Genomic DNA, 23589 nt, shown 5'->3' with positions numbered 1-23589 from the left:
CCACTCTGACTCGCCCGTCGCGCCCAGGAAAAAAGCTTGACGACTCTGCCCATCCGCCAGCGCTGGCGCCGCTTGTTGTCAGCAATGATGAGGACGCCATCATCAACGACGATCGGCGACGAGCGCCCAGCATGGTACGCATTCAAGGTGACCAGGTACTCATCGTGCCACCGGCTCGTCAGGTGTCCCGTCAAAGCAGTGACGTACTTCTGACGCCGACCCAACTGCTCGGCCGTCACGTGCTGCTCGATGACCTCCGCCGCGCCGGGCCAGAGCTTCCCACACAGCATCGCGGGCGAGAGAGGCGGCTCGGAGTCCAAGCCGCCAAAGTGTGTCAGTGGACGGTCGTTGACAGCAGCCTCGATCTCGCACAGCAGGGTGCGTACCTGGCACTCCTTCACCAACGCCTTGCCAAGCACTTTGACTAGCGGGCGCTTCACGGCGCCAACGAGCCGCTCGAAAAACCCGCCGAACCACGGCGCCGCTGGTGGGTTGAACAGCCACTCCACCGACAACGTCTTCGCCGCTGCTCGGAACGTTGCGCCGTTGTCTGAACGGATGCGGGCCGGCTCTCCCCACCGTGCACAGAACCGCCGGTACGCCAGGAGAAACTCTCTCTTCTCCAAGCTCCGCACCAGGTCGATGTGGACAGCTCGGGTGGTGCCGCACACGAACAGCGCGATCCATGCTTTGCCGCCATCCTTGACATAGAGAGGGCCAGCATAATCCACTCCGCATAATCCAAAGGGACGCTGGTACACCACGCGGTCTCGTGGTAGCGGTGCGGAAACTTCATCCGCGGCTCGCGCATCCTGCCGACGACAGATAACGCATTTGCTCTTCACGCTGCGCAACGCGCGTCGATCGCCAATGATCCAATACTGCTGCCGCGCGAGAGTTAGCACACTCTCGACACCCTGATGTAGCGACTTCAGGTGGAGATGGCGCAACAACATCTCGGCAACGTGGTGTTTAGCGAGCAGGACCGGGTGCTTAGCACTGTACGTCAAGTCGCTTGACGCCAGCCGGCCGCCAACTCGCATCACGCCGTCGTCGTCGATGAACGGCTGGTACTGGAAGAGCTGCGACTCCTTCAAGACCGGTTGCCCTGCCAACAGCCGTTTGACTTCCTCCGGGAAGAGCTCCAGCTGCACCTTCTGGAACACGAGTGCCCTGGCTTGTCTCTCCAGATCTTGAGTCGACAACGGTGGGTGGCTCTGGGGACGCCAGCTCAGCAGACGTTTGGCGACTCCCAGCAAGCGTGGCCACCTCGATAAGCGCGACCACCAGAGCTGCTCGAGCTCCAAGCTGGCGGTGACGACATTCACCTTCACTGGTCGCGACTCTTCTTCGGTGCACTCTACTGTCGGTCGCATTGGCCAGGCGGCCTTCTCAGGCAACCACTCGGGACCATGCTGCCAGCTCGATTGATGCAGCTCCTTCAGCGTCGCATCACGACTTGCCAGGTCGGCCGGGTTGTCACTGCCTGGACAGTGATGCCACTCCATTCCGAGGCCGTTGGATACCTCCTGGATTTCGCTGACCCGGTTGGCGACATACATTCGCCAGCGATGGGGTTCGCCGGCGATCCACTGTAGCATCGTCATCGAATCCGACCAAGCGTGCGTCTCCTTGATAGGCAGGCGCACCTCTCCTGCGACGAACTGCAGCCAGCGACTGCCGACAAATGCTGCCTGCAGCTCCATCCGTGCCAGGGTCTGCTGCTTCATCGGAGCGACCTTGGCCTTGCTGAAGATCAGCTTGCTGACGCTGGGCCACGTGGCGTAGATGCAGAAGCCGAACCCGCTCTCAGAGGCGTCGACAAACAGATGTATCACTGCTTCGGCGCTGCAGCCGAGGTAGCGCGGCAGTGGCTGGTGCTGCAGAGCTGTCCTCTCTCCCCACCATCGCCGGATCAACACCTGCATGCCTGCAGGCACCTGGTCGTCCCACGCGACGTCCTCCTGCCATAGCTCCTTGAGGAACAGCTTTCCCTGCAGGACGTACGGCGACGCGAACCCGAGAGGGTCGTACAGGCTGGCCACGCAGTGCAGCAGCTGGCGCTTCGTCGTCGGATCGTCACAGTCTGGAGGCACCGGAATGCGCAGCGAATCCTCTTCGCCATTCCAGCAGAGACCGAGCACCTTGCCGCTCGACTGTACCTCGTCATCTCCAAGCGGAACATTACACTTCCACTTCCGCAGAGCCATGTCCGCTATCTCCAGGCACGCGGTGCCGATCTTCTTGAACTGGCGTGCCGCGTCGTTCGTTGGCACGCTGGCGATGCAGTCATCGACGTACAGACTGTCGCGCAACCGGCGCAAGACGTCTGCCTCGGTCAGCGTGGCATGCTCCAGCGCGGACTCCAGGTGCGTTCGCAGCACTGCTGTGAGCAGAAACGGTGAACAATTCACACCGAACGGCACCCTCGCTAGTCGCCAGACCTGCATCTTGCCTGACGCATCGCTCCACAGGAATCGGAGATAGCGCCGGTCGGCCTCCTTCATACCGATCATAAAGAAGGCCTTCCTGATGTCGGCTTGCACGTCGACCGGCTGTTCCCGGAACCGAATCAGCAAGCCTGCTAAGCTCGGTAGTAACGACGGGCCCGGGTCCAGCAGAGCGTTCAACGACTCGCAGCCGGCCTGCGACGCGGACGCGTTGAAAACGACGCGCGTCTTCGTCGTCGTGGATTCGGCCTTGAATACTGCATGATGCGGCATGTAGTATCCCGCCGTCGACGGGTCCGGCTCAAGCTCGATCGCGCCCAGCTCACCGTACTCGCGCAGAAGGACGTCGTCATACAGCGCCCGCCGGCCGTTGCGGTCGAGCCTTGCCATAAGCCGAGACGACGTTGCCATGACCTGCGCATAGTTATCGGCTGGACTCCTCCATCCGCCACAGCATCTCCACGGCCGACGACTGCACCAGGCCGACCGAAATCGTGGGCCGGCTCACCGAGCCGCCGGGTGGGGGCGACTCGAGCTGGTGACCAGGGCCAGACAACACCCCATCCCAGCTCCGATTTCCACACAAACTCTCCTTCAAACTGGCACTTCTGCGTAAGGAGGCTGTTCGCTGCGTCGGCGCCCACCAGCAAGTGCGGCTCGGTCGGCAGCTGGTTGGTCTCCTAGTCGCTCAGCGTGACGCCACGGCTCTGCCACCGCTGGACACACGCGTCGGGGACTGGCTCGATACGCAAATCGAGGTCCGGCTTCTCGTACGCTCGGACAACATGCGTCCTGCCCTCCAACCCAGTCACGCGGATTTGGTACAGCCCGAACTCGGCCTCGACTTCCGTGCCGTCGAACGACCGCACCGTCATCCGGTGGCAGCCCACCTTCGGCGGGCGGACAGCGCGAACCAGCGCCGATGACACGAAGGACGCTTAGCTGCCGAGGTCGACGAAGACACGCACCTTCGCCCGCAGGGTTTCACCTTGCACCTCGCCCACGGCCGTCATCAGGCGCACCGGGGGGCGTTGGCTGTCCGTCTGGCAGCTGTACGACACGATACCGCGACCGCCCGGCTGGCCGCGCGCATGCAGCATCCGGTGATGCCGCCCGGGGCACTGGTCGCACTGCGGATAAGCGCGACATTGCGCTACCATGTGACCCGTCTTCAGGAAGTTGAAGCAGAGCTTGGCTTGCATGGCGTGGGCTCGGCGGTCTGGAAGAGTCATGCTGCGGAGCCTCTTCACAGCGTCCTCCGTGCTGACGCTGAAACAATGCGCGGTGCTAGACATCTCCGCACAGGTCACCTTGGGGGGAACGCTGGGCTTGTCCGGAGTCGAGGTAGTGGCGAACGAGGACTGGTAGGTGGTGCCAATCTCCGCTAACACCTCCAGGGACAGGTCCTCCCCGCGGGTGCGCAAGATGAATGCGCTCAGCGCCGGTGGCACCGCTTCAAGTACCAACTGCTGTACAAACGCAGCCACAACCTCTGCCGGAGAAGACGGGTCCTCATTGGCTGGGCTGACCAACTTCAACCACCGCTTCACCCACCTGGAGACACGCAGGCAGGACTGGCGGAACGTCTCCAGGGGGAGCTGCTTGGAGCTCATCAGCTCTCTCCATGCGGTGGCTGGTATGTGCCCAAACGCCAGGAGCAGTTCCCGCTTGATGTCGGCGAAACTGTCAAAGTCCTCCATACAGACGGATCCTGCCAGCTTGGTGTTGATCACCACCGCTCGCAGTCGCAGCGGCCAGGTTTTTTCGGGCGCTCGGTTTTGAACCATGACCGCCTCGAACAGATCGAGATACGTCGCCACGTCGTGGCTATCTTCGAACTTGGGCACGGCCATCCTGCCTGCTCCCCCGAGCCTGTCGCCGTCGTCGAACCGAGATTCGCCGCCCGCTCGCCTTTCAACGCGCGACGTTCGCACTCTTGCCCGATCCGCTCCTGTTCAGCGCTCTTCAATTCTAGCTCCCGAATCTGCATCTGGTGGCGTCGTTCCTGAACGCGAGTTTCGCGCTCCGCGCTCTGGGCCTCCTGACGTTCCCATTGCTACAGACGCCCTTCCACAAACGCCAGCAGATCGTCGCCCGATTTACCATAGACTTTGCCGATGGCGATAAAATCCTGCTCGCGGACCACCACAGCAGACTGGACAACTTCCAACTCTGCTGCGACTGGCTCCAATTTTGAGTTCCCTCCGGAATCCCCCATTCCAGGCTGTATCCTGGCGTGGTCGCCAAATGTTTGGGAACGGCTACAACAACTTCATAACGCCATCGAGCATTGTCTTTCCAAAACCAAAAGTGAATTTATTTATTTCCGAAACACAAATTTATATAAGGGGTCGTCCACAAATATCGATGTTTTTTTAGAGAAAATATTCGTTCGTTTGGGGGGGGAGGGGGTTTGGGCCCTGTTCGTCTCGTCTTTGCAGAAAAAAATATCGAACTCTATCTATGGACGGGCGCTGTTCGAACATGTAGTTTATGAACTGCACAAAGTGAAAGTCAACCTCGTGAGCATAGCCATGGCAAGGTTGTGCGACCGTGGCAACATAGACGTAGGTGTACGGTGAAATTAGAGTGGCAGCTGGTCACGTTTCATGAGGAAATTGAACTTCATTAAAAAATATCGATCCTTGCATAAATATGTGTATGTTCGTTTTGAGGGGGGAGGGGGAGAAATGAACAAATATCGTCTTGAAAAAAACATCGATATTTACGGACGGCCCCTAAATGGAAAACATGGAAAACCTCCAGTCAAGTACGCGCTGGTACTACGAATTACCAGTACAGAACTGCCTCTCGTTCCGCGTACATATGCATGACAAAAACAACTCCGCGGCGACACAGCGCCGTGGCTCGATCCCAACGTGACAAGCGCACAGCATGCACACATCAAATAAATGCACAACGTAGAAACAGAAATCTTCGAACAGGAACAATAACAAAGTAACAGGAATGTAAGATTGTTCATCTACAGAATGCTGATATTCAAAGACTTTCACACTCAATAGTGCAGTGGTTTCACGACAGTTAGCGTACAGCGCATGCGGACTTTAGATCTCTAGATGTACGCTAAAGAGTGGCGTGCAGTTTTAGAGCAGCGAACACAATTTTTTTCTAGAGATGTACACAGAGCGCATGCGTCAAATTCAGTTTGAGAAGGGTTGCGTGTGAGCTAGGCCTAGCCCAAATTTGCTCGGGGCGCTTCGATATTTTGCCGGCAAATTTTGCCCGATCACTTTCCATATTTTGCTAGGCATTGCCTTTCGTTTCCGATATTTTGCTCCATTTTGCCCATGCTTTGTGGCAAAAATGGCTTCGGATGAACCTTCTACTTTGGTTAAAGTGGATGGTGACTCTGATGAGGAAAGCAAACTTATAATGATGTCAGTATTACAGATTTTGTAGCACGATTTCAAATTTATGTACCCCTGACAACCTGCACGAGCCATTTCAGCACGACGTTGGCCCAATGAAACCAAAGAAATTTGAATAAAATTGCCAAAATACACCCGGATCCTCTGTAAATTCGATATTTTGCTTGGAATTTGCTTTTCGTTGGAAAATTCGATATTTTGCTGGAAGAATTGCCGGCAAATTTGGGCTAGGCCTAGTGTGAGCAACATGCAAATAAATTATGAGCGAAGACTTTGTAAACAACAGCCTTCGCTTGCAGCAGGAAGATACTAATTTTAGTAAAAATGAAGTATTATCATACCTTGCAAGAAAGGTGTCTCGGAGTGACCTAGACCTGGAGAAGTCAGGTAAGTGATTTTATGTATTTGCACAACATATTACTATCGTAAATATTAGAAGCATGCTCGAGAATTATTGAAATGTCTAACTATAATAAATTCCGTGTGTGTTCGTGTGTTTGTGCCGCCGGCATGCCTGGTGCTATTCCGTACCTGTCCCGTACCGTACCATCAAAGACAGCTGGCCACAATATTCAAATAGAGCTTCCAAATGCAAGATCATAACGTGAAGCAACTTGGCCGAATGAGTATGTATGCGAAGTGTATCGGTGGAATGCATGCAGGGGGATAGTGCGGGTTCAAATCCTAGGTTACAAGTATGTCTTGAAAAAATAGGAGAAATGAAAAAAACTATAACATCCCTATGTTTTTTTCCCTAGGTCATCAAGGTGGTAGTTGGTGTCGTATTACCCTCGCATGCAGAGAGAAAGTTCATTTCTTTCGCTCAGGGCCCTACGCTATGCTTTTTTGCCTAGCTCATCATGCATGTTATTAGAACAGATGGAAACTTTTTTTGCAATACAATGATGTAGCCGATCAGTTCGTTGTGGTATGGTTGGGCATTGTAGCCGTCATGGTCGTCGTAAAACACTATAGCCAATCAATGGAAAAAACATTTCCATCAGTTCTAATAACATGCATGATGAGCTAGGCAAAAAATCGTAGCGTAGGGCCCTGAGCTTCCAAGCTCTCTCGTTGTCACTACACATTGACGGATTTTCACGATCTATGGCTTGTTGGAAAATCTGGATCTGACGGTGACACCACGATAGTTTTCAGCTCAAAAGACATGCCAGGAAGACTGCTAAATTCTCTCCAAGTCCCCCTACCATGCCTCTAAATTGCAAAACAACATCCCGCATTTTCTATCGTCTCCTTACTCACACTAAAAAGGATTTTCACGGCTTGAACTGCAAGAGAAAGCGCTTCCTTCGATACCCAATACGCATGCGTTGCTCTCAAGGGAAATTCCCTGCCTGCACGAAGTGATGAGCAAAAGGTTTGAGTCGATCGCCGGCAGGTGAACTTTGAAATTTCCAGCTGTTCACATCGTGGGCGGTCAGCGATACATTGGCCTATCGCGAAGATCGTTCTATTAGTGGAAAGCTGAGTCCAGTACCTTTCCAACAATGCATCATTCTTGAGAATCCCTGGCCGTTTGCGCTAGCTACGAAAGTTTGAACACTCGTCTATATGCCGTGATGTATAGTGTACACTCTACACTTTGGGTGCATTGCGTATACTTTTATTTTATTTTATTTATTTTTTCATTACGAAGCCTCTTGTTCGGCCAAAATTAATAAACCGATACAATCATGTCATGAAAATACAAAACATGACCAATTGCGTATACTCGTCGCTGGCCATCCAGAATACATTCTGAGCGTCGCGTATACGCGACGCTGGTGTGCAAAGGGTCAAACTCTGATAAGGCCCTTGGCGGGAACGTAGCTGCTTGGTCGTCTTCTGGACAATGAGACAGACCTCGTTCGAATGCATTTTTTGGTTCACGTTATGATCTTGCAGTTGAGAGCCCTACTCGAATAAGGCTGTGTTCACATGAAGCGTTTCAACCCGGGTTGAGTTCGACCCGGGTCAGATTTCAACCCGCCATGTGCACAAAATGAATGGCGCGTTTACATGACGCCGCATTGCGCTTGACCCGGGTTGAAATTTCGCTGACATCCAAGCGCTTTCGCTTTCCTGACCTCGTGGTCAGAGCAAGTGCCAGTGCAGTGGAAATTCCGGTAGTGTGAGCATGCCCTAACAGCTCTAGCACATCTTGGATGCGCACTCCAACAGCCTTCCAACGTGGAAGGTTCTAAGTTATAGAAATAACATAAGGAGGGGAAGGTGAACGCAACCAAGATAAGCACAAGCTGAAAGTCTCAGCTGGGAAGGACGTTGGCGAACGTTCATGCATGTTGATGACGATACTGGCAAGACCACTGGACAATACGGTCAAACCACGTTTCAAGAACGTAAAGCAACATTCCACACAACTTGTGTGGCTCAAAAGATGCGAAGATCAATAAAGAGGGAAGCTATATCTGAGTCCATAATGCTTCCTCCGCATCATTAAAATTGTCGCTTCGCACATCACAATGGGCGCTTTCGATTACACGCATTTCGGTCAATTCTAGAATTAGTTATTGTTGATGCACAGTTCGATTACACAAAAAGTGACAAATTCCGTCATTAGAATTGATTTTATCCAATTCCGTCAAATCCGTCAATTCTGAAGAGAGGGCGGAATTTCTCTATTTCTGGCGCCAGAATTGCACAGTCGGTGTGTTACCGGTCTGGTCATGAGTGGACATGACTCAAGCGCGCGAAGAGCCTCCCTGGCCGGCGTGTGCGTGATGCTGGGTCCACGTGCGCGCGAGGGTGTACGTGATCTCTTTTTACGATTCATCAATTTGTTTCTGACATGACATGAATAAAATGCGTTGTGAATTCCAGTCGTTCGTTTACAAGGCCGGAATCCGCTCATTCTGGTCATTCCAGAATTTTAAAAAAACAGTTCCAGAATTGTGTAAACGTGTAATCGAAAGCGCTCAATGTTTGTGACTTGGCTCGTCTTAATCAGACTGTCGGAATCGCTGTTTTCTGTGTTCGAACATTGGTGCGACCCTTCCTGCGCAATGTCTACTTGTTACTGAAGCTGTGATGGTCTCGGTCTTTGTCGGAGCTCTCTTCCACACCAAGCAAATTCATCGCACTCCGCACTATTCCGCCCCAGAGCGCATATCGTTTTTCCGGAGGTCCACACCTATCGCGTGGGCATTTATCAGGACTGCAAGCTCGGCTATAAGAATCCTGGTATCTCCCCTCAATACGAAATTCTAAAGTTGACGATGGCAAGAACAAAGTGTTCTCAAATTCCTAAAATGCGCTACTTGTGGCGCATGTTGCTGCGAAGGTAGCAGGTCTGAAAACACCCACAAAATCAGCGAAGAGCTTGCCAAGGAAAGAAGGTGCGGAACTGCTTACCCTATCCCGCTGGAAGGTCGTTACAGTGTACTTGAAAAATGCTAGTTTGCCTTCATCGCCTGCCACCTGGAGGCATGGATTGCTTGAAAACGAAGTTTCTTGACTAGAATTTGAACGCGCGTCTTCTTCAGCGTATTTTTTTAGTGCTGAAGGGTCTGCCTCACACTCTGATGAAGACGTCGACCTTAGCTGCAAGTGCAGCAAAGCGGGAGGTCACAAACTAAAGCTTGGTACGTTGACAATGCTCTGCCTCAATTTCTAGCTGATTTCTTTGCCCTTGGAGTGGACAAAATAAATTCGAAAAATCGCTCTGGGAAGCGATTAATGACGCGGAGGAAGGCTCACCACGACCATACAAAATTCAAAAAAATGGCGACGGCCGTGGAGGCCAGATCAACAGAGTTTGTGCAGTCGTAGCGGCTACGCACCAGAGTTCATGCTGATCGATATACAGCGCTAGCGATGTACAGTCGGGTCGTAAAATACCGGTATTTTATGACTCCCTGGTCTAGTCTGTACAGCGAAGAGCCAGTGCCGAAGAGAATCTAGTTGTTTGATGGTGGGGAAAGACATGTGGAGAAGACGTCCTTTCTCCAAGCCATCTTGGTCATTTTTCTCAATCCGCTGGTGCATGTCTACCAAGATAATATCAGCGAGGTACTGGTGAACTGGAGTCCTGGCATCTACAAGATTGTGCCGCGCCTAGCTAACCAATGTTGTCAGAAGAACTCAGCGTTTCCTGATCACGGCTCAGGACACTCTTTTCTGTTTGACCTCGCGGCTTTCACCCTGCGAGTGTGGAGTTTCCTGGCCACAAATGAATTCCTTAGTCATGACCATGATGACAAGTGACTGGTATGATCCCTGACTGGCCTGAGTCCTTAGTTTGAGTCAACACGAAGGTAAACTCTTCACTTGGAACGCTTGCTGTCTCCTCGGCCCTTTCTTGTTGCACTTGCAGATATGCACACGGCTGCCAGGTTTTGTTGGTGCGCGCAGGAACGCACGGCCGACCTTGATGTCTTCAAAAAAGTAAAACAGCGGTTCTACTTTGCCGATTCTCACCGTTGATAGCTCATTTTCTCGGTCTTTGAATTCTCTATCGGTTTACAGTTCCCAATTTCTATTATTTTCTCTTCATTCACATGTTCGCACGTCTTCAAGTTTGAGTGATTTCACCATCCGATCTCAGCCAAACGAAGGCCAAATCGAAAAATTCGAGACGGTAACCCTCCATGCGCTGATTGGTCAAATCCAAATGACCGTTATTGACGCTTTGTACGGTCGTGGCAAGCCCTGAATTGGCCACTTACTTCTATATTCTTTTTAACAGAATAGAATGGGATACGGAGCTTGGGTTGGCTTAATATATTCTTTAACGTTTTCTTAATACTCATAAAAAGGACACACTTCAGGCTCATTACAAACATCTTGAAAGTTTTTGTCTTCACAAGTATACTTTCAAGCCTTCTCGTCAGGTGAAATACAGGCAAGGGAAAAGGAACAAGCAGAAACAAATCAAATTCACACTTAGGCTGTTAGGTAGGTCGTCAAAACCTCGTTAGTTACATGTATGTCCAGTGGTTGTCTCTTGTTGTCGCACTACTACACTACATGTCACGCTTATTGAGTTTTCTCGCATTTGCACCTTTGTGTCATTATTGCTATTTTCGCTGTTTACTTTAGCTATCTTCTTTCTTTTTTTTGCGCTGTTTTACCACCTTCTTACTGTATTTAATCCACTGTTCCTGTTCCTTTTCCCTTGCCTGTATTTCACCTGACGAGAAGGCTTGAAAGTATACTTGTGAAGACAAAAACTTTCAAGATGTTTGTAATGAGCCTGAAGTGTGTCATTTTTATGAGTACTATCGCATTTTTGTCTCAGAGGAAACTGTTAACGTTTTCTTCCTAAGCTATTTGGATCAATGGTTCAAAAGCTCTCTCTTAAAACTAGCGTGAATTCTAATTGCATTTCGTTCTCGTCCCCTATTTCTTTCCAGCATATCTCAACGCATACGATGCTCCAGAAATCCTTTACATATATATTTCCATAGACGTGGCAACTTCACGCCTGCACCTGACTCTTGCGCTATGATACGCGTCGCCTATGATACCCCTCAGAATTTCCCACCTTGCTCCCCCTTATGTTCTGGCTGCCCGTCTTGGATCCATCAGTTGCCTGATGATCGTAGTACTAGTAATACGTGAAACTCAGAGTTGTAACAAAGCTTCCAATCTCTCTCTTGTGTATATATTTCCATATTAGATAAACCACCCTGTATTGTAGAAACACGTTTTCTGTCAACCTAAAAACGTGTACAGTGAAACCTGTCTAAGGCGACCCCTCAAGGGACGAGAAAAAGTGGTCGCCGTGGCCAGGTGGTCTTCTTATCCATGTTCAGTGGGTCACGTGACCATATCCACATGTGATACATCATTTTGATCAGTGCATCACAGTGCACACACCTATGCTACTCTAGCACGACTCATGTGCCTGGGGTCCTCAGACCTGTCAAATGTCGTGCATGCACCATGCACATCTACACTTCCTGCACTGATGTGTAGATCTACCATGCCTGGTGCACCATGCAATGCATACATTTACATGACTAGCACTGTGCAACGCGGTCGTGGGTGGGTGGGTGGTCGCCGGTCGCGTTGAGGGAGTGGTCGCCTTATCCGAGGTGTTTTGAATGTGAATGCGTCCGTGACAAGGAAACGTGGTCGCCATGGTCGCCATGGTCGAGTGGTCGCCATGGTCGAGTGGTCGCCATTACAGGTTTTACTGTATATGCATATACGGTACATACTATCGCCCCCTGCATGTTATTATTGCCTGAAAAGAGAAAAAACCGCCAGACCCACCAGGACTCGAACCTGGGACCCTGCTTGTCATAAGCAATGCTCTAACCACTGAGCTATGGGACCAGGCTGAACCTAGAAAGCGCTGACGGGTTTTTCACTCCAAAGGCAGCTCACAACATGTGCCACACATACTGATGGCACTTGGGTCTTTCTCCCTCCCCCAGGGGACCAACCACGGTCAGTTTCTGGACCCTACCAGAAGTGAAAGAAAAGTGATTAATTTTGAACGGATTGGGAAAACTTCAAAAACAAAGGATCAGTCCCCTGGGGGAGGGAGAAAGACCCAAGTGCCATCAGTATGTGTGGCACGTGTTGTGAGCTGCCTTTGGAGTGAAAAACTTGTCAGCGCTTTCTAGGTTCAGCCTGGTCCCATAGCTCAGTGGTTAGAGCATTGCTCATGACAAGCAGGGTCCCAGGTTCGAGTCCTGGTGGGTCTGGCGGATTTTTCTCTTTTCAGGCAGTTCACTTCCCCAACTTATCCTTTGTATTTGAAGTTCTCCCAATCCGTTCAAAATTGATATTATTATTGTTATTTGAAACTCGGGTATTGAGCCAATAATAAAAGTAGAAAGGAAAAGGACATATGGAAACGAGTTAAGAGTAACTCTCCACCACTGTAACTAGATACTATATACAGTCAGAAAGTGCAACAACTAGGCACAAAACTGACAGAGTACTGAGACATTCGACGTCCTGACACCTAGCTTCAACACATCTCCGTAGCGTAGCGGTTTGCGCTACGGAGATGTGTTGAAGCTAGGTGTCAGGACGTCGAATGTCTCAGTACTCTGTCAGTTTTGTGCCTAGTTGTTGCACTTTCTGACTGTATATAGTATCTAGTTACAGTGGTGGAGAGTTACTCCTAACTAGTTTCCATATGTCCTTTTCCTTTCTACTATTATTGTTATTATTATTATTATTATTAGAAGCTTCTCCGTGTTGGCATCAATGCAATGTAGATATACCGTATTCGCCGGAGTATAGTGCGCACTTTGGAGGCACTACTTCTGGCCCGAAATCGCTGGTGCGCACTATGCTCCGAATATGAAAAAAATGAACATGTACTTCGAAAAGTAGTGCAATGCATCAAACTGTTACGAAGTGTGCCACCTCTGACCCTGCGCAAGCCATCTGAATGCACTTTTATGACAATGGTCGCACTCTTATACTGTATTTGTGGTTAATACTGCTCTCAAATCTAGGCTGCGCATTATTCTCCGCATACTAGTATTATCTTGAATTGCCAAAACATTGCTTAAAAATGGGGGTTCGCATTATACTCAGGTGTGCGTTGTACTGCGGCAAATACGGTACACAGCGTGTATAGCTTTCGCATAAGCCGAAGCGACAACAGCCAAACAGGATATTGATGGCGATATAAAAACATATGCGATATAGAACGCGTGACGAATATAGAATACAATTAAAGCAAGGAAACGAGCAGCTCAACCGAGTTCAATCTGAATTTGCTGATCATTGCCAGGGTTCGTCCGTGAGCAGTAACATATCTCTCCAGGATACGGCCGCTGAGGTAGCTCCACGCCCCGCGGTTCTAAAACTCGTGGGGCAAGTTATTCCATAGCTTGACGGCAGCAACTAAGGGGCAACATTCACCTGAGTGACTGCGCGCCGCAGCGACACTATATGCGAGTTGGTCGGTGACACAGGTGGTGCGAGGAGGTAGACGAAACAATCACTGGTGGATCAGTTCACTTATCCTAAGGGTATGAATACTGCTCAGCTCGTTCCAGCACAGGGATCAGTCCGAAGTGGGTGTACAAAGGGGCGTTGTGTGTGAGCACCGACTGTTTGGCCACTGCACGAATGCACCTTTTATCCAGTACAGATAACTGGTGTCTTTGGGCTGATGTTAGGAAGGAGAAGTATGCGTTAGAACTGTAGAGGGTCTCAGGTAGAATGAGAGCGAGTCACAGTCATAATCTGCCAGAGATGACGTCTCGTTCGGGTCTGACTCATCTTCGCCCTCAACATCGATATGCACGGATCGGTCTCCTCGACTAACTCCCGGACGCCTGATCGAATCGGGACATAAAATTCTCGATGGAAGCAAACATCTAGGCTACTGATAACTCCAGCTGCTGGAAATGCTCCAGCAAAACAGATCTGGGTCTAAAGACCGATCTGCGGGCCGATTTCCTACTAACACTAGACGCGGAACCAATATCCGACGCCGCTATACTCACCTCGTTCGTCACCAGCACAGGATCAGTTCCCTCAGAACCGGAAGGAGAACCGCTTAACGAAAACACGGACTGAAAACTACTAGCCCCAAGAAAAAAACTGACAGGACTAGAATTTGTTCGTGACATCTCAATAAAACCTTCGTGAAATGACGCGTCATTTTCATTTCTCCTTTTTTTCAAGACATAACTTGGGATTCGAACTCGCACTATCACCCTGCATGCATTCCCCCGATACACTTCGCATACAAACACATTCTTCCAAGTTTTAACTGGTTTTGAGGGAAAGAGACAAACGGTTCCAAGTTTCTTCATGTTATGATCTTGCAGTTGAAAGCCCTATTGGAATGATAGTACGGTACGGGACATGTGCGAAATAGTGCCAGGCATGCCGAGTTAAAGCTGTGTGGACCCCGGCAAGCGCCAGACGTGACTAAAGTAACGTCTTTTGCATAGCTACGGGTATAAAGGATTGGGTTACTAGTATAGTGCTGCAAAGGAGTTTGGGAATAATTATAAAACCATGTGTCCTAGTGGCAAATGTGTTTTTGAAGCCAACCCCTAGAACTCCAATCTGCACTGCTATTCACCTTAAACCCCAAATTGATTGAATGTTAGTGGTGAAAAAAACACGAGGGTAGGCAGTAGTGTGTAGTGAGTAGTGGTGTTTTGCTCAAACACACGTTTGGTTCTGACATTAAGCTGCAGAAAGTGTCTAAATGGTTCTTGATCTCCACTAAGTTAAGTGCTCTCGGCCGACCCACTCCACCTGCACAACACTACCATAGTGAGCGCAGTTCTGTTTAGACATTTATGTTGTCAGAGACTCTAGGCACAGTGCCGGTTAACTCCAACAGAGGAATTGTCCTGACTATGCCGGGTCATGCCGTGCTGTGAAAGCGCAGTGGGTAAGGCGAGAGCATGTTGTGGAGTGGTGGGGATCACTGATAGTGAAATACTGGCCTCGGTAAAATGAAGTCAACTCTTCTAAAGTTCTAGTAGTCACCAGCAAAACTATGATGTAAACAAGTCAGAACCAAGTACATTCTCCCTTACTGATGCGCGTGACATTGACTTGGTTCGGTGAAGACAGTAGTCCAGCTGCCTTTACATCGATATCCTTCGGATTAAAGCCAGGCTTAGCATCGTCTCCTGGCTTAACATTACAAGGCACGGCTTCCTGATCACCATCAACACATGCCCTGATCAACTCCGCAATGGGTTCAGAGAATAGTCGCTCCAGTGGATAGTCTTTATCAGGATCAATCAGAAATCCTACTTGCACGTGATCTAGAGAGTCACCATCACCCTTGTCTCGGGATGTTGGATCTTGATCCCTACATGCCATCTACTCCACCCACACAACACAGAAGAGCAAAGCACACAGAAAGGACTACATGAGCATGCATATGTAGACATTATGGCAATTAGACCTGCAGCTATACCTATGATGGTAGTTTGGGGGAAGCAATAACGCTCAGCATTCTTTGTTGCCCTGGGACATAGCTCGTGCTCATATTCGTTGCGCTTTCCTTCCCCTCTTTGGACCTTTCCTATCCTGAGCCTTTCAAGGTGGAAGGTTGCTGATTTGTGCCTAGTAAATGTGTTGGAGCTACCGGTAGGTGTCAGGTCGTTCAATGTCACAGTACTCCTTGTCAGTTTTGTGCCATGTTGTCGCACTAGCTGACTCACTGTATGTATGATCTGGTTACATTGGTGGACAGTTAGTCATAACTCGTAACATTATTGACCTTCATTATATCCGTGATAACATTGGCTCAACATCCGAGTTCAATTTGTGAATGTTATTGCACTTGAAGAATATCTTTTCTGTCTTCTCGAAAACACATTAATTTTCATTATTTCTATAATATGTAGTAGGTTCAGAGGGGCCAAACATTCAGCGAAAGATCAGACATGTGCACCATTTCCAGACACCAAATGTTGCATGAACTGATTTGTTATAAGCTTGGAAGTGGTGCCAAGAAAATAATGAAGGGAATGACCTAAAGTTTAGTATTTTTTTGCACCGTTATCCACCAATGTGACAGAGCTGATTTCCGTCAGTATTGTGCTGCTGTTGCATCTTCTGACCCAATAGTATGTCGGTAGTATTTTAGTGGACAAAATGCAAACTGAAGACCTTTCACGGACCACTGTTTCCTGGTGTTATGTGGCAACAATGATGTTCACCCTATGCAACCTTACCACTGTTTCCTGGTATTATGGGGCAACATGGATGTTCACCCTATGCAACCTTACCACTGTTTCCTGGTGTTATGGGGCAACATGGATGTTCACCCTATGCAACCTTACCACTGTTTCCTGGTGTTATAGGGCAACATGGATGTTCACCCTATGCAACCTTACCACTGTTTCCTGGTGTTATAGGGCAACATGGATGTTCACCCTATGCAACCTTACCACTGTTTCCTGGTGTTATAGGGCAACATGGATGTTCACCCTATGCAACCTTACCACTGTTTCCTGGTGTTATAGGGCAACATGGATGTTCACCCTATGCAACCTTTCCACTGTTTCCTGGTGTTATAGGGCAACATGGATGTTCACCCTATGCAACCTTACCACTGTTTCCTGGTGTTATAGGGCAACATGGATGTTCACCCTATGCAACCTTACCACTGTTTCCTGGTGTTATAGGGCAACATGGATGTTCACCCTATGCAACCTTACCACTGTTTCCTGGTGTTATAGGGCAACATGGATGTTCACCCTATGCAACCTTACCACTGTTTCCTGGTGTTATAGGGCAACATGGATGTTCACCCTATGCAACCTTACCACTGTTTCCTGGTGTTATAGGGCAACATGGATGTTCACCCTGTGCAACCTTACCACTGTTTCCTGGTGTTATAGGGCAACATGGATGTTCACCCTATGCAACCTTACCACTGTTTCCTGGTGTTATAGGGCAACATGGATGTTCACCCTATGCAACCTTACCACTGTTTCCTGGTGTTATAGGGCAACATGGATGTTCACCCTATGCAACCTTACCACTTTTCTGCTGCACATACATGTACAGCAAAACCTGGTGTAAGAAACCTCTGTTTTGAAAAACCGTTTTTCCATGTACGGACATTTCTATACAGAAACTGCACGGGACACAGCAATCACCTGCCTTGCGCGACCAGCGACCGACTTTTCGTGTACCAAGTGCCATATTCGACCTGCACACAGCGACCAAACCCGTAACCAAAAGTGCCATCTTGGCTGGTAGGGTTGACTACAACATGGTTGAAGTGCGCTCTGAAGCAAGTGCATGCAGTCAACAGAAGTGACACCTGACAGTGGATGCGCTGCATGTACTTGAGTGAGGTGCATGCATGTGCTTTGCCTGCACAAGTATTCTCCACACCTATCACTAGCAGTACTGTATGTCATGTGATTTTAGGTGAACTAAAATTTCAGTGTCATAGTCTAAGGTCCAAGGTGGTATTTTCTAGAAACTCGTAACCTATAGGAGCTCACAATTTTTTTAGACCTGTTTCTGACTAAGTTGTGGCTGCTGAAGACGATCGGCAAGTCTGTACAGTTGTCCGTTTGTTAGATATAGCAATCTTCCGCTGCATATGGAAATTTCACATGTACAGTTATCTACCCCCCCCCCCCCCCTGCGTATTTTCTGTAATCTTTTGTTTTGTGGAGCGCTTGGGTTGCAATGAAGCCGAGACCCTATGGTCGGTCAAGCTGCCTCTCCCCTGCCTCTCCCCCACTCCTGCCATTCCATATGTCTCATCGCTGCCTTGCTGCTTTGTGCCGTCAAATGGAGTGTGTGTTTTTTTGTAAAAAAAATCCAACCCAGTCATTCTAGAGTATAGTGGGTTTCTGCATACAGAGTCCGTTTTAGACTCCAGTTGGTGGCAGTCAGGGAGGGTACGACTCCCTGGTGGCAATAAAACATCATTCAGCTGAATACATTGAAAAAAGTAAAATGTAAAATTTAGGTGGACTTGCAAGGTCAGTGCGAGCAACTGTACAAATACAATGAAATTGATTTTCATGCGAGTCTGTGGCATGGCTGTCAAAAACTTCGAGCTGTGTAATGTGGCGCTCAGCCCCTGATACAAATTTCGTGTTGGTGCTACAAAAAATGAAAAGTACATTGGCCGTGTCATGTACTCAAGCGCAGCAGCAATTAGAATACAGTAGCAATGACTCTGAGCCGACATAGTTAAATACAAGTGAAAAGACAACCAAACTATTTACATGTCTGTCTCAAGCGGCTGATGGAACTGCAACCGGTCGCCAAAGTGTTCCATGAGGCGTTGCTTCACCGCGAAGGACCTCTGAACATGACCAATCAATCCTAGTTCGTCCAGGAATCGACTGTAACGTTTACATACTTCAGTCATATCTGTTGCGGAGTTACTCTGAGTCAGGACACTAATTTCAATCCACTCACACAATTTCATGAATGTCTGCGCCTTCACATCGCCATTCTGGGCCAGATCAGAATCCATTGCATCATTAGCAAGACGTTTCAGAGACTTCTTGTTTACGTACAGTGAAAAACAGCTACGGTGATACTTGATCTCATTCGCTGTACCATCCTGACTTTGAATTGAATTGAATTTTCCTGAATTGATTTGATTTTTAGCGTTATGAGCGGCTTTATTGACATTGCTCTTCAGATTGGATTTTTTATTTTTTATTGGCCCATAAAAGAGGCTCCTTTACCACCTGTCGGTTTGAGACGTTATCCTGATTTTCAAGTTCGTTCAATATTCTAGCGTGGCTGCGTGTACGAGCAGCATCGAGCAGACTAAACTCTGCCTCGTATGTGGCGCACTGAGTAAATTTCTCTGCCAAGCGCCTGTTCTGCGCGTCAGGTTTATAATCCTGGCACACCATACACTTGCTCAGATCGTGCCTGTTCCGCTTCGGGTCTGCCCGCCTGATTCCGCTCCAAAACACTCTAGAGCAAGCTTTTCTTCAAACGTCAAAATGCTTCTTGACGGACTCTGTATGCAGAAACCCACAATACCCTAGAATGACTGGGTTCGAGTACATGTACAATTTCCGTATGCAGCGGAAGATCGCCATATCTAACAAACGGACAACTGCACAGACTTGCCGATACTTTTATCGTCTTCAGCAGCCACAACTTAGTCAGAAACAGCTCTAAAAAAATGGTGAGCTCCTACTTGCCACGAAACTTCTAAAATACGACTCTTTTTCGAAATGGGACCCCGCACTATCAGGACCTGCCAGGTTTCAGGCGTAATGCAGGTGACCAGCCTACCCTTCATATGCAGTGCATACTCCAGCGCCTTTTAGGTAGGGGTGAGCGGGTAATGCCAGTATTATACCATGTTATACTGACCATTATAATTACGGGGGTTTTAATTTCGAGGCATTACTATTAGTCTATTACTGTATAGGGGTATTATCCCTGCGTGGCTGTAATGCTCCTACGTCTATGTAACTGCACCAGGATACGTTTACAACAATAATAATTATTATTATTACGATTCCTCGTATCTTTTGAATGTCATGTTCCATGATCATGTTTGGTGTGTCTTACTAGTTATCCCCGATAGGCTTTCCCCAAATCGGCCGGCAGAAAAATTCGTCGAAAACGAGACTTATGGAAAAATCGCTTTTTTTCGCCTTTTGCCGATTACGGAGGGTTCCTTTGAGAATCGCCGAAAATCTACCAAATTTTGTGGCAAAGTGAGTTTACGAACGAATGATATAGCTGAAACGGGTTAATTTTCGGCTTCAGCTGTTCTCAGCAGTCAGCCTTTTTCGAAGCGCTGAATGGAGCGGATTCAGCCATTCTGGCGCCGAAAACGAGACTTATCGAAAAATCGCCGAGCTTTTCGCCGATTTTGGAGGATTTCTTTGGGGATCGCCGAAAATCTACCAAATCTTCCAGTATCTCACCAATTTTGAAGCCATTATGCCAACAAAGTTTTTAGCCGATTTCCCAATAATTATACTCCAATTTTGCAGCCGGTTTTTCGAATAATCAGCTGATTTTGCAGCTGAGTCTTATGTATTTTTGAGCTTAGCGAAAAGCCAAATAGGCGAAAAAAACGGGCCGATTTGGGGAAAGCCTAATCCCCGAGCATTATGTAAGCATTATAATAATTAATTACATGACTATTTAATAGTGCTCACATAACGCTCGGGGATAGTTATTATGCTTCTTTTTAGGGCATAACATGTACATAATTATTAAAATCATTAAACATTGAAAAGTCGAGGAGGGTTCTAGCCAGTTCAAAATAGTAGGGGGGGGACATGGGAAACAGTTGCCCCATATCCCATTTTTTCCACTTTCCAATATTGTCTTGCCACGCTGAATGCAACGTATAGGGAGAATCCCCGACTTTGCTCCAGACAAATGACGTGCCTTTATGAACCATGTAACAGTGACTTCCGACTGCATTTTCGCTGAATTGCATGAAAAACACGAAAATCGGAAAATCAGTTAGGGAGCGGCACTTTTTCACAGGGGGCGCGCAAACAGAGTAGGGGGGGCGCTTCGCCCCCCCCCCCCCCCTTCCTCTCTGCTCTGTTGTATTTTCTCTTTTCGTTCGTCCCTCTTGATATTTGTACTTTGTACTGTTGAGGCAACGAACTGAAATAATAAAAACCAAACTTTTAAGTGTACTAGTTACCTAAATTTAGGTGCCTGGTTTCTCTGCCGACATTGAAGTAAATTGTTACACCGATATTAAGGGGGGCAGCCTACCCATAAATTTCATATGGCATTCAATTGACCGTAACTTTGGTGTTTCTCAATGGATTTGAGTGAAATTTTGACCACACACTCCTGCCACTATGCTGGCCCTCAGGACATGATTTGCAAGTTCTTGCGCCTCACTGACAGGCTTTCCAGGCCGGAAAAACTCAAATTTCCGGCATAGTGCCACGGTGTGCGAGCCATCCAGGAGCCAAACAAATGCATTTACAATTTTTTCACATTTTCGTGCCCATTCTGTCCGTGCACGGGACCCAAACCTAAAACAAGTCCAGAAGCAGCCATGGGTGGTGGGGTAGGGCCCCTCAACGTGGCCCTGGAATCTGTCACAACGGAACGAGTGGGTGTTCTCTCACAGACTCCCACAGACCCAAGTCAATTTTTGAATTTTTTTAGGTTTAGCACGTGCTACGAGGTCGTACCTTTGATACAACATCCAGTGCTGGGACGTCCACAGCAAGCCATTTCCACAGCGCTGTACACCAAATCCAGGATACTCTCAGAAACCGGCAAAGACTACCACTCACGTTCCACTACTGCCTAGTACTGAATCCTACCTGACTTCTTGACACGACTCAAACTTGCCAAAGTCACTAAATCAACGTCAACTACAAAAATCAAGCCACATATCTGCAACGTCACGAGGGTGCTGGCAAAAGTCCTGCTGCACGGCGGCCCAATACGTGGTTTTTAACGTGATTTTTTGGACTTTTTTGGACCATAATACGACAAGTTGCGCACGTTCTGCTCACATTCAAATACAGTGCTGCCAACAAATGACAGCGTGCAACAAAAAAATCTTTCCTTCCAAGGGCACATTTTCGGCCATAACTCTTGAACGGCTGGTCAGATCGGGACACAATTTTCAGAGAAGTTGCAGCTATTCATGCTCTTTCAACTGACGTAGCACTCAATATGAATTTACAAATTCGATTTTTCAGCGAATTTGTGGGTAGTCTGCCACCTTAACGTGTTATACAGTACATGGAAGTACAATCAATGGCATACATGTACATACATGTATGCACAGTATGTACACAATCTGATATATGCCACGAATGTATGGGACCTGGTTCTAAAGACCACCTGGCTTTAACGACCGCTTTTGTTGGCACCATATGGGGTGGTCGCACTAGGTTTTACTGTACAAACAGTACACTATTTACACTATTATACATGTATATTAAATTTTATTTATTTATGGATTCCTTATTTGAGTGCTCCTTCGAGATTGGAAAGGTACATTTTGGATCAGTTTCCCAGAACATGGTGAATTATCTGGTGGTGTCCGATAATAATATGATGACCTCAGCTGGCAGCACAGATCAGATCATCGAGACTGGGGGGGGGGGGGGGGGGGGGGGGAGTTTCAATGAGGACATCCTCAACTCTACACTGTCCGACTCTACTTGATTCTCCGCTTGTTATCTATTTACAGGATTCCCCCAAGGCCAAACGCAAAAGCAAATGACTATCTACACACTGTAGTATCTTGGGAATCTCGGAGAGTTCTTTGAGAACAAAATAATTTCTTTCCATATTGACTGAGACTTACGGTTGATCACAGACCTGGGTAGTGCATAGTGATACAGTAGGTCGGACGGCTTGGCAAGTAACGTTGCACCGACGGCTGTATTCTACTCAGCTCCTGCCATGAAACCGCTGGAAAAACAGGAACGTGCTGCACGTGTCGTTGTGTCTTCAAAACCTCACTCCACTGAGTCCACTCTCCCTCTAGCTCTCTGCCTCCACCATACCTGCCGACAAAAATGCTCGGAGTCGGAGTGAGAACCGGTCCCGCACTAGTACTAGTACTACTAGTAGTAGTAGTGTTCCATGGCTGTCACTTTTGTCAGTGGCAAGAAGCGGCAACTAATACTTAGAAAGATGGCGTCGGTTGAGATGGCATGGTAACCGCAGACGTGCCGTGCACAGTCTAGTACTAGTGATCGTAGATCTACGCGCACGCGGACGTGTCTGACACGTGAAACGAAAAGAATTATTTGGCGGGTAGTCGGCAAAAATTAAGAGACGGTCCCTTTGTCCTTCGCCTTTGTTTGGCTTTATACGCTTTACTTTACTAGTCCTTCGCGTGCATACATGAGCAAGTCACGGACCACGCGCGTGGTCCGTGACTTGCTCATGTACGCATGCACGCGAAGGACTAGTAAAGTAAAGCCAAACAAAGGCGAAGGACAAAGGGACCGTCACTTAATTTTTGCCGACTACCCGCCAAATAATTCTTTTCGTTTCACGTGTCAGACACGTCCGCGTGCGCGTAGATCTACGATCACTACTAGACTACTAGTACTAGTACAGTCGAGTCGTGATCGTACAGTATACGCGCACGATAGTCGACGTCGCGACGCGACTCGTTACCTTTCACGTCAAGCAATCTGTTCACGCCATGGATGGATAGCGCGCGCGCGTACAAGCAAACATGATTGAAGACTTGCAAAATTAATTTTTACAAGTCCAGCTAGGCCGAGCTGCTACCATGGCTACTGACTGTTGTGAGAGTACTGACTCTTTTGCAGCTTACTTTATTTTCGGAGAAACACTACTGCCTGGAGTGTCAT

General features: G+C 48.4%; 1 protein-coding gene across 1 annotated transcript in view; it reads right to left on the bottom strand.

The window, feature by feature from the left end:
- The window catches only part of LOC135819734 (uncharacterized), a 136237-nt gene extending 113434 nt beyond the window's left edge, over nt 1–22803 (bottom strand). The window contains exons 1-2 of the mRNA XM_065333002.1: nt 22566–22803; nt 15334–15625 (exon numbers count right to left, since the gene is read on the bottom strand). Coding sequence (XP_065189074.1) covers nt 15334–15625 — 292 coding nt within the window. The 5' untranslated portion in view covers nt 22566–22803. The remainder of the gene's footprint in view (nt 1–15333; nt 15626–22565) is intronic.
- Nucleotides 22804–23589: the final 786 nt, after the last annotated feature.

Source organism: Sycon ciliatum, chromosome 1 (genome assembly GCF_964019385.1).
Source record: "Sycon ciliatum chromosome 1, ocSycCili1.1, whole genome shotgun sequence".
NCBI lineage: Eukaryota > Metazoa > Porifera > Calcarea > Leucosolenida > Sycettidae > Sycon > Sycon ciliatum.
This window is presented reverse-complemented; position numbering and strand designations above follow the sequence as displayed.